Here is a 10,775-nt window from a genome sequence, read left to right as displayed (position 1 = left end):
ATTGTACAATATCAGAACAAACATTTGTCTTATTTCCTAAATGTTTAATCGATTCGAAAGGACAATGAACAGCTGCTTCATTTGGAGCACACTTGTATTGATATTCTTCATTGGAGCACTTGTATTGATATTCCCCACCTGATAGAAAAAACAAACAAAGTTAACCATCTAGTTGCTGCAAATTTCATAATCAAAATTTATACAAAACAAAATTAGATTTTTATCATACTATCACATCTTCAACAAACCCCATAACAGAGATCTCTGCCAATTATAAAAGCAAAATAAGCACATCAAAACTATAATGAACCAGATAACTTCGTCTCCAGTTGCTATTATATATAGATTACTATCTAATAAATTTCTTCCATTAATTAATCAATGAATCTAATAATTTATAAGATTTTATAAATATAAATTATTAAAATAATGGATTTTTTTTTATTTTTTTTAAAATAGATTATAGATACACTATGTTGGTGTTCATAAAAATAATCAACCGGTCGGTTTAATTGCGAGAACCGACGTCGGTCTGTCGCGACGGTGATTCGAAGAAGCTGTAATTAAATTACCTTAATTTTAATTAACGAAAAATCAAAAATCTACATCTCACCGGTGAGAAAGACTCCAATTACAGTAAAGAGAGAGAGAGAGAGAGAGAGAGTTGCGAAACAAATTTGCAAATTCTCATCATATCACTGGAGAAGATCTCTTCTTCTTCCTGATTCCAAACGCGATGCGAAGGTAGATCGTACCATCATTTTTTCTGGTTGTTTCTCGGGCAAAATCTGGTGTCTGAGATTTGCAATTTTCGTTTCAGTAGATATGAATCCGTTGGATCGGTGTTGATTTTTCGAGTGATGTTGCAGGTTAGGGCACCACCGGCTCCATGGGAAGACGGGAGGAGTTGGAACGAAGGGGATGGTTGCGAAACTGTCTATCGGAGTTATTGTTCTACTGATCTGTACGCTCTCGCTGCTTTTCTCGGCTAACATCGGTAGCAGTCCCGAGCCGACCCGTCCATCTAAGGTTAGTTCACTTTTCGTATGTATTTGGAACTTGTAGCTGAAGATCAGGTCTTCTGTTTTGATTGCCGATGAATTGAGACTAGAGTGAACTGAAAGTTGTAGTATATGTATGTGATAATCTTAGTGATTCGTTGTTGATCTAAGACTTTGATGGATTCTATATGTTGTTTTTGAGCAGATAAAGGTGGAAGAGCTCTGGGAGAGTGCTGCATCTGGTGGTTGGAGACCATCTTCTGCGCCACGATCTGACTGGCCTCGTATGTTCATCTCGTGTTTTGAGCAGTAAAGATTTAACTCGTTGCTAATCTGAAAGTCTTAGGGCATTCCTCCAAGCTTGACATGATGATACGAATCTTCTGGTTTTTGTTTTGCAGCTCCTACCAAGGAAACTAATGGTTATCTCCGTGTTCGATGTAATGGTGGTTTGAATCAGCAACGTAGTGCGGTAGGTATCTTTTTTTCTATCAAAGTCTTCTATTGAACTTTTCTTCTGTCCTTTTAGACTCCAAGAGTCCTGTTTGGGTCACTTCACGATAGGTGTCTTTAAATCTAGTGGAGTTGAGCTAGCTTAAACCCTCCAATACGAATCTGGTTGTTATATCTTTTATTTGACAAATTTTGACTTGTGGATATTGCAGATATGTAATGCAGTACTTGCTGCCCGGATCATGAATGCTACGCTTGTGTTGCCTGAATTAGATGCAAACTCGTTTTGGCATGATGACAGGTATGTTGATTCCTTCACATCTGTTGCAAAGAGAAGTTATATTCCCCTTATTACATAGCATTACTTTTAGAACGTAAGATATACTTTTGGTAAAATACAAAGTTGATTATTACTAGTTACAAGTATTTGTGTTAATGTGCTCATGAGAGCAAATGCCATTACAAGAATTGTTTAAGTATGTCTTTATCATCTAATATATGATTGTTTATTCGCAGTGGTTTTCAAGGTATCTATGACGTTGAACATTTTATTGAGACACTGAAGTATGATGTAAAGATTGTGGGAAAGATCCCCGATGCTCACAAAAATGGGAAAGCCAAGAAGATAAAAGCTTTTCAGGTACAAGTATAAAGAGATAGTGTGGTTTTCACATAAGTTTGAATTCTAGCAGCATAGGTTAAATTTCTGTGATCCTTATTATTATTTATCTGTATCAGATTCGTCCTCCTCGTGATGCTCCTATTGAGTGGTACCTGACAACTGCTTTAAAGGCAATGAAGGAACATAGTGCTATCTATCTTACCCCTTTTTCACATCGTTTAGCGGAGGAAATTGACAATCCTGAATATCAACGGTTAAGGTGCAGAGTAAACTACCATGCTTTGAGATTCAAGCCACACATCATGAAGTTAAGCGAATCTATTGTTGACAAACTCCGGTCACAGGGCCACTTCATGTCCATCCATCTTCGTTTTGAAATGGATATGTTGGCATTTGCAGGGTATGTCTTTTGCAACTATCTTTCCAACCATCTCCTGTAGTTTCATTTCTAGACTCTGGTTCTTTTTAAATTGTCTTGCAAAGAAATTATTTGCCTCTGTATCATCTGACAAACATCAGCACACATGTGAACAATGATTAATTGTCTATTTTCCGCAGGTGCTTTGACATATTTAACCCAGAGGAACAGAAAATACTTAGGAAGTATCGTAAAGAAAACTTTGCAGAGAAAAGGCTTATTTATAACGAAAGACGGGCTATCGGGAAGTGTCCACTGACCCCTGAGGAGGTAGTTCCTTTACTTCTTTTATTAGCATCATTTTCATGTTGAGCATATCCCCAAGACAGAAAACATAATTGCAGCTCCTGTGGCACTGTTGTAGGCTTTAGAAATGCAATATGACATTTTGAGTGATCCTTGTGGTGCAGGTAGGTCTTATATTAAGAGCAATGAGATTCGACAACTCCACAAGGATATACTTAGCAGCCGGTGAACTTTTTGGCGGTGAACGGTTCATGAAACCGTTTCGAACCTTATTCCCACGGCTCGACAACCATAGCTCGGTGGACCCCTCTGAAGAGCTGTCAGCAAACTCACAGGGATTAATAGGGTCAGCTGTGGATTACATGGTTTGTCTCCTCTCCGACATTTTTATGCCAACATATGATGGACCGAGCAATTTCGCCAACAATCTCTTAGGTCATCGCCTTTACTACGGTTTCCGTACCACAATCAGACCGGATAGGAAAGCTTTGGCTCCAATTTTCATAGATAGAGAAAAGGGAAAAATTGCTGGATTCGAAGAAGCAGTGAGACGAGTAATGCTGAAAACAAACTTTGGAGGGCCTCACAGACGTGTATCTCCTGAATCGTTTTATACAAATTCATGGCCTGAATGTTTCTGTCAGATGAATCCGAAGAAGTCTAGTGATAAATGCCCGCCGGATAATGTTATAGAGATTCTTGACAGCCGATTAGAGAGCGTCAGAGATCCAGATTCAACTTCTCAGACGAATTCCACGGCCAGTGGATTAGAACGGTGAGGATCTTAACTGTTTTATACCAAAACTTGTTTCAAACAAAGAGCAGAAGAAGAGAGAGATTTCTCGATATTGTTCATACAACATCTCTGTGTCAAAACATTTTTCTTTATGAAGCATATAGATTTTGAACCTTCTTCCAAAATTTGTAACAAAATCTAAGAGAACTGATCAGATTCCACTATAGTTATTTTTTCCAGTGTCACGAACAAAGCTAGAAGAAAATAAAATAACGAGAATGCATCCGTAGATCAAAGTTTTAAATCAGTTATTTGGGCGCGTTTAACCAAAACCCATTACATTACAATCGCAAAAAGAGTGATTGAAAGCCAGAAGCACAGCAAAACGCAAAAAGCAAATAACTACGTTTTGGAGCTATATCCAACTGGCGCGAGACAAAGCTGGGCCATGGAATATTTGATTAAACTTATTAAATCATATAAGAGAAGAAATAAGTAATCAGAGTTCTAATAAACCCTTTAAAGGGAATTGAGAAAGCTCTCATTTTCTGCAAAATTCTGACATCCATGGGCTGATGATGATGAATCTTTTGCTTGCTACTTAGTGTTGTGTGTTGGGACACTAAGATAGAACTTAGTGTTCTTGAAGTCATCAAGTAAGGGGTTATATCCGTCCTTTGTTCTCGTCTTTGAAGGTAAACCGAACTCCTCCATGAATGCTGATGTATCGAGCTACAAGCAAGACAGAGAACAAGAAAAGACTGTTAATGAAAAGTTGCAGAAATATCCACTCTTGTTGTAATGTCTAAAGAGAATCTTGTTTTACCGTGAGAGTTCTCCTTTTCCTTCCTTTTTTCGATGGTGTCCCGTCCTTTTCCGTCTTCCTCCAACCAGAACAATAATGGTCCATTCGTTCCAAAAGCCAGAAATCGGTTGGAAAAAATATATCAGCATCACCCTGCAAGCAAGACCATCCAACATACATATGAACTGTGAAATTTGTTGAGTGAGGTTACAAGTTTAAGTAGACAAAGTAGGAGATTTTCAGATATCTCACCTTTGCGTCTAGATAACTACTGTAATCTGAGCTAAACCCATCTTTCTGCAAATACAAACATTGTTAAAGATATCATTATTACATTTCAAGGATGTATTCTTCGGGTGAAACTGTTCTCTAGTTTTCTTGAGACAAGTTTGATATTAACTAATGCATAAAGACAGTTTCTTAATATCCAAACCAAGTTCTTGTTGTTTTAAATAATGAGGTATAGCATAAACTTTGCCCATATCTCTATCACTCTATGGCACATACTAGAAAAGGCGTCAGTGCATAGTTAGAAGAAATATAGAACGGACCTTTGTTGAAACTAATGGGGCTCTTTCACCAGGAACTTTCACATCGGGCAAGAAGCTAAAGTCCGAAGCAATTAGGGACATCTTTGGCAGCTTTGTATGTAAAACCTCTAGCAGTTTCTGGAATTTCAAAAATTAGAACACAGCAACACAACATCTGTTTTAATATGTAGACACCATTTTTCTTACCAAACAACCTGTCGGAAGCCAACTACGTCTAGGTTTGGGGAATAGTTTAGACCAGACTTCCTTTCGTTTTGAAACCGGTTCATCTTCATGTTCAACAATTTCAATGCAGCGCTTGATCAGTGGATCTTCTAAAGGCTTGTATAGCTCAGAGAGTGCTTCGCTACAGTTTATAAGAGATCGTGATCACTATAAGCAGAAATAAACTTCATTTGAACCAAACATGTATTCGTAGTACCTCTCTGGTTTATTTTCAACCAAGACTTCCATCCATGGGGAAATTTGACTTTTGGAATAGACAAGATCATGTGGGAGATTATCTAGCACCTGCAATGGTATAAGTTAGACGTATGATTTCTCTTTAATACAAAATACCTACCTATCAAATGAAACCACAGCTACATAATTACATACCTCAAGCATTATCACCCAGCACGGTTGTTGCTCCACATTCTCTGTTTAAAAATTTACTCTATAAGCACAGATAGATAACTTCATAGTCACTAAACTGAAACTTGTTCGATAATATGTGGTTGGCTAATTTGTATCGTAATTAATAAGAAGTCTCAAGAAAACTTGGATATCATTGCTAATTCCAACACAAGGACAATCTAGTAGCATAACCTCATTTGACTAACGATTACTCTGAGTAGGAAACTAAAAACCAGAATCTGCCTTGTGCTGAACAAAAAGACCTTACTCCATCCAGATAGATCAGATGCATCACGGCACTCAACTCGGAACTTTGATAGATGACTTCCAACTTGTGCAACAGTTTCCTTTTGAATCTTAGCCAGTGAAGGACTGATTTCTACAGAACTGATACACATTAAAAATAGCATGCAGTTAATATTGTGGCATGTTTCATAACAGTTTACTATGCTGAAGTTCCAGCCAAATATGATTTTGTATCATTCATGCTAGCTTATATTGAGAAGAAAGGAAAACTGAGCACGTACATGTAGCTCATGTTATTGTAGATTCTCTCTGGAGCATTCAACATTATATAGTCCAATACACCCTTAGCACACGTGCCGGATCCACCACCAATTTCATAGATCTAAGCACACAGTTCAAGTGGGATTGATTAAAAGAAGAATCAGTGCATATGTATACTTTGACTCGCAGAGTGGGATGAAAATCTCCTAAGACATATGATCTAAGTGTGAGTTCAAACAAAAATTTAAATAAAATACCTTTAATGGAACTGAGAGATTTGTAGTACGCAGTATAGCTTCTGCAATGCCATGAGCATACCAAGGCTACAAGAGATAATCGACATGATCATAAAATAGGATACTTACAACAAGTGAAGGCTTTTGCAAGAAAACAACAAAGAAACCTATCCACGGCCTTTCACCTTGAAAAGCTCCACGGGAGTAAACCAAGAAATGTCACTCTGCTTGTATACTTTTTCCAAGAGTTTCATATACGCTTTCCTTCCTAGGACAGGGAAAACAATCGAATTACTAAAAATAAAGAGATACCATCCCAAGCCATATAAATGTTCTGCTAATAGGATAATACAGCCCTGAAGAAACAACATAGTACCCCTAATAAAAGACAACATATTCCTTTCGGGGAAGTTATAGGCGTATCTGAAATTCAAGAATTCAAACACTACCACTAGCTAACACTTAAGCAAGTGAAGTGAAACTTGAAGTTTTTAGCCTACCTTCAAGCTGGTTGAACTTAATGCTTCTCTCCAAAACCCCAACAGATTTTGATAGTTGAGAGAAGTAGCCGTGCTTTGGATCATATAATGCTGTGTGTATGAAATCTCGAACCTGTTTCAGTTTCACCAAACACATTTAGTCCCTCATTCCAGAAATCGCCAAATTAAAAACGAAATCTGTAAAACGCATTAAAAAAAAAAAAATCGGATCTGGATAGAAATAGGAGACTGTAAACTCTTAAGAAGGACTCAAAAGAGACAACTCAGAGCAGAACTAATTCTTAGAATTTCGAAAAGTTATGTCTTTTGGATTTGCTTATCAATGTACAGATTTCGAGATGTCAACAATAAAGTTGATCAATTTGTCACTGATTCCAGTAGGTAAAAGCTGAATCAGCAAAGATTAAGAACAAACTCACGAGTACTGGTTCATCGCCTATGAGCTTCTGAGTAGAGAAGAAAGCTCGACGCGACCCAAGGCATGGCAGCTCGAATTGATCGACATTTGCAACAACACTTTTACTGAAAAACAGTGGTTGAAGCTTCCGAGAATGGATAAATCGAAAGAGAGCCATGGACTCGCCCTCTCTATCTCTCTCTCCGTCGCGTTCTCTACGAGATGCAGGAGGATCTCACCGGTTCAGGTGGTTTCACAGAGGTTTAGGGTTTAGTTCCGGTTCAGTTCGAACCGTTCTTAATTCAAAATCCCTGGTTCTCTTCTTAAAATTACGTAAACCAGTTAAAAAACAAAATTATTAAAATCGAAAGGTTTACTTAAAATATTGTTTGTGGAAATACTCTAACTATAAAAGTTAGTTTTAATTATGAAAATATCTTCTTGAAATTCTGTAAACAGTGAAAAATTAATTAAATTTCAAAAAAAAAAAAATACTTAAAAATATTATTTGTGAAATACTGTAACTATAAAAGTTAGTTTTAATTATGATAAATTGATAATATCTTCTTAAAATTCTGTAAAAAGTGAAACATTAATTAAATTTCAAAACAAATATTTTAAAATATTGTTTGTGAAATACTGTAACTATAAAATTTAGTTTTGAATATGATAACTATCTTCTTAATATTCTGTAAACAGTGAAACATTAATTAAATCTCAAAAAAAAAACCTTAAAAATATTATTTGTAAAAACCTACAAAAAATTAACCAAAAAAAACTGAAAAACAAGTTCGTCTAACGTTCGCATTTGGCTCCACTTGGCTAATGGTTAACCTCAGCTTCAGGTAAAATCCAATTTTTAGATTTGAATGATCAATTATTATGCATGGTGTTCAAAAATAGTTACCTTTTTGAGAATCCCATCAACATGTGGTTCACCTTTGTTTGCTTTACGTACTTGAATATAAATTTCTTCTTATATCTCAAGAACTAAAATTCCGGAATGAGATTTTTCTATTCGTTTTATTTTTTTAGAAATTGGTCTATCAAAGTTGGAATAGACGATTTATGTTTCTTGATTATTGAATTTTGCGAGTTTTGATGAACAGATTTGACTCAAAAAGTTAGAGAGGAAGCTAATATAATTGATCAAAATGCCGTGTTTATATACGCAAGATTGGAATTTCACTGGTCTCGTAGGAGCCTTTCTGAATCTCTCCGTAGCTTATCTGCTTCTATGTACATCTTTTTGTATACATCTCTTGTTGAGATTCCTAGATTTTCTAGGTTTACCTCTTCCAAGATTTCACAACGGACGTTTCTCCGATGCAAACATTATGAGGAAATGTCTCCATGAAGGGCTTCTGATGGATTGTGCCTCAGAGAAAATCTCAGCCGTAGACCGATCTATCAAAAGCAAGATCCCTTTTGGTTCGATCACTAGCGACGATGATTCGAACCGGTTTGTCGAGTTCAAGCTGGTGAGAAAGAACAGTGGTGATGTAAGTGACGCTAGAGTTAAAGCTGAAACAGAGGATTTGTCAAGAGAAGAACAAAATGTGATGAACAACAATAAGGATCTTGGTAGGTTTGATCTAATGACCGTTCAAGGTTTGAAAGGTAAGCGTTTTGTAACACGAAGATCAAGAAACAGTCTTAAAAACCATAGGAGAGGTCGTGTGAGTTGTGCAAGTCTTACATCGATTTCTTCACCAGAAGCTTTTGATGATCCCACCGTAAAATCCCATTTGACGACGAATCCTTATGATGTCTTTCTCAGAGCTAAAGATGAGAGATGTTCCAATGATGACCGCAAAGGTTTTATCTCTCACTGGCCAAAATTGGAAAAAACTGTATCATTTAATGAACAGGTAAACTCCAATACATCATCAGAACAATCTTTTTTCAGAAACACAGAGGAAAACTCTGTTAGGGTTTTGGAAGAATTATTGAAACAAGAGCGAGCAGCTCGAGCAGCGGTTTGTGTTGAGCTCGACAAAGAGAGAAGCGCTGCAGCATCAGCGGCGGATGAAGCAATGGCGATGATACATAGGCTGCAAGACGAGAAGGCAGCTGTAGAAATGGAAGCGAGGCAGTTCCAAAGAATGGTCGAAGAGAAATCTACTTTTGATGCTGAAGAGATGGTCATACTCAAAGACATTTTGATACGACGTGAGAGGGAGAAACATTTCTTGGAGAAAGAAGTTGAAGCTTATAGACATCTACTCGTGGAGACAGAAGACGCAGTAGAATGTTCTTTAACAAGAGATATGAATCTTACTACTGCAAAGACGGTGAAACCGGAACATAAACAACATCAAGACTCTCAAGAGAGAAGAGCTTTGCTCGTTCAAGAACTCGATGGAACGGTTCTTGATATGCCTTATAGAGAAGAAGCTGAAAACAGAGATAAAAACAGAGATCTTTATAAATCAGATTCAGAAGTCGCCTACTCACGTGTGCGTGATGTTTATATGGTGAAGGACGAAACAGAGAACATTAGTAATAAGAAGAAGAATCTTGACGACTCCTCTGTTAGCAAACCTAAAGAATCATTGGGGGAAAACAGTAGTATCATTGTCTCGGGTATTGCTAGAAAGCTTCCTCCATTATGTCGTCCACGCAAGAAATCGCTGAGCTCTTCGGGTTCAAGGAGAAAATCAATGTCTGCGGTTGATTATGAGAGGTTAAAGATTGAGAATGAAGTGGAACTGTTGAGAGAAAGATTAAAGGCTGTTCAAGAGGAAAGAGCGGAGCTTACGAGACGAGCATCTTTGCCTTCTTTATCATCAAAGGTTTGAACGAAGTTTTCCAAAACCCTCGAGTGGAAAAAAAGTTGTACTGTGATGAGTTTTTAATTGTTTGCCGTGTCTTTTTAGGTAAGGGTTACGTCAGAGAAGCGAGGTTGTAGAAGATCTTCGATTGATCTTCACTCTTCTTGAAACTTTTAAACTCTATGTACGTAGAAGAAACTTCGATAGGTTATCAGTTTACGGGTTTAAAGAATTGGAGCCATCTAAATCGAGAAAAGCTTGGATCGCAAGACAACCCTTTGGGAATGAATTAATTTTATGCTTTTAAAACCTTTTTTTGCGATTTTTGTGTATAGAAAATACAAACGTGTACATATGCGCTTGCTTTGTTTTAGTTCTTAATTATTTGATTATATCGTTAACAATTTGGAGAATACTTACATATATCTTCTTCTCATCAAGTTTAAGCTACATTGAAAAAGTCATGCAACTGATAGAACAATATCCAAATAAAACGATTGAAAAATATAATTGTGATATCTTGTTGATGAAATATAGTTTAGAGTCGGTGTTAATTAGTATTAGTGTGTAAAAACACTCGCCTAACATTATTTTCACCTCTTTTTAGAAAATGAGCTTTTCGATTGACCGAAATAAAACTGTTATTCACTTATTCTAGTATATCCAACGGATTGAGTTTTATTTTGAATGTATGTAAGATCAGGGATGTTAATTTAATGATTGTTGAGATAGTGAATCTTTTAGGCTTTGAATCATTCATTATAAGAATATAAATATACAAATTGAAAAGATGTGGAGAAAATAATAAAATCTTACTTTTTTTCTCCGTAGATTGTCTTTACTTTTGAAAATGTAAATCAATATTATAAGTTAAAAAAAAAATATTTTCTTTTTTTTTTTGTAAAGAAAGATTG

At 36.4% G+C, this 10,775-nt stretch overlaps 3 protein-coding genes across 3 annotated transcripts; 2 read left to right on the top strand and 1 right to left on the bottom strand.

Moving 5' to 3' along the window:
• Positions 1-497: 497 nt before the first annotated feature.
• LOC104754634 (O-fucosyltransferase 1) lies at positions 498-3,700 on the top strand. Its single transcript, XM_010476857.3, has 9 exons — positions 498-744; positions 870-1,029; positions 1,207-1,285; positions 1,403-1,473; positions 1,667-1,755; positions 1,971-2,094; positions 2,193-2,476; positions 2,635-2,764; positions 2,905-3,700. Exons 1-9 carry the CDS (start codon positions 737-739, stop codon positions 3,517-3,519), a joined length of 1,560 nt encoding a protein of 519 aa, XP_010475159.1. The 5' UTR covers positions 498-736; the 3' UTR covers positions 3,520-3,700.
• A 63-nt stretch (positions 3,701-3,763) lies between these two features.
• LOC104754633 (protein arginine methyltransferase NDUFAF7 homolog, mitochondrial-like) lies at positions 3,764-7,400 on the bottom strand. The gene is made up of 13 exons (XM_010476856.3): positions 7,110-7,400; positions 6,691-6,802; positions 6,376-6,458; positions 6,212-6,277; positions 5,975-6,075; positions 5,716-5,834; positions 5,430-5,470; positions 5,254-5,342; positions 5,019-5,178; positions 4,833-4,949; positions 4,534-4,578; positions 4,303-4,434; positions 3,764-4,208 (listed from the first exon to the last, which is right to left on the bottom strand). Exons 1-13 carry the CDS (start codon positions 7,263-7,265, stop codon positions 4,074-4,076), a joined length of 1,356 nt encoding a protein of 451 aa, XP_010475158.1. The 5' UTR covers positions 7,266-7,400; the 3' UTR covers positions 3,764-4,073.
• Positions 7,401-8,000: 600 nt separating this feature from the next.
• LOC104754632 (uncharacterized) lies at positions 8,001-10,297 on the top strand. Its single transcript, XM_010476855.2, has 2 exons — positions 8,001-9,882; positions 9,967-10,297. The coding sequence occupies exons 1-2, from the start codon at positions 8,242-8,244 to the stop codon at positions 10,027-10,029; spliced, it is 1,704 nt and encodes a 567-aa protein (XP_010475157.2). The 5' UTR covers positions 8,001-8,241; the 3' UTR covers positions 10,030-10,297.
• The last annotated feature ends 478 nt before the right edge of the window (positions 10,298-10,775 follow it).

This window comes from Camelina sativa, chromosome 17 (genome assembly GCF_030686135.1).
Source record: "Camelina sativa cultivar CO46 ecotype springtype chromosome 17, ASM3068613v1".
Lineage (NCBI taxonomy): Eukaryota > Viridiplantae > Streptophyta > Magnoliopsida > Brassicales > Brassicaceae > Camelina > Camelina sativa.
Note: the sequence above shows the minus strand (reverse complement) of the source record. Positions and strands in the feature narration are given on the sequence as shown.

Coding starts and splice junctions, on each gene's coding strand:
- LOC104754634 (XM_010476857.3), top strand. Junction 1,286..1,402: donor GCCACGATCTGACTGGCCTC/GTATGTTCATCT, acceptor TTTGTTTTGCAG/CTCCTACCAAGGAAACTAAT. Junction 2,095..2,192: donor AGAAGATAAAAGCTTTTCAG/GTACAAGTATAA, acceptor TATCTGTATCAG/ATTCGTCCTCCTCGTGATGC.
- LOC104754633 (XM_010476856.3), bottom strand. CDS start 7,265: ATGGCTCTCTTTCGATTTATCCATTCTCGGAAGCTTCAACCACTGTTT. Junction 5,471..5,715: donor ATCTGATCTATCTGGATGGA/GTAAGGTCTTTT, acceptor ATTTTTAAACAG/AGAATGTGGAGCAACAACCG. Junction 4,435..4,533: donor GTAGTTATCTAGACGCAAAG/GTGAGATATCTG, acceptor TCTTGCTTGCAG/GGTGATGCTGATATATTTTT.
- LOC104754632 (XM_010476855.2), top strand. CDS start 8,242: ATGCCGTGTTTATATACGCAAGATTGGAATTTCACTGGTCTCGTAGGA. Junction 9,883..9,966: donor TGCCTTCTTTATCATCAAAG/GTTTGAACGAAG, acceptor GTGTCTTTTTAG/GTAAGGGTTACGTCAGAGAA.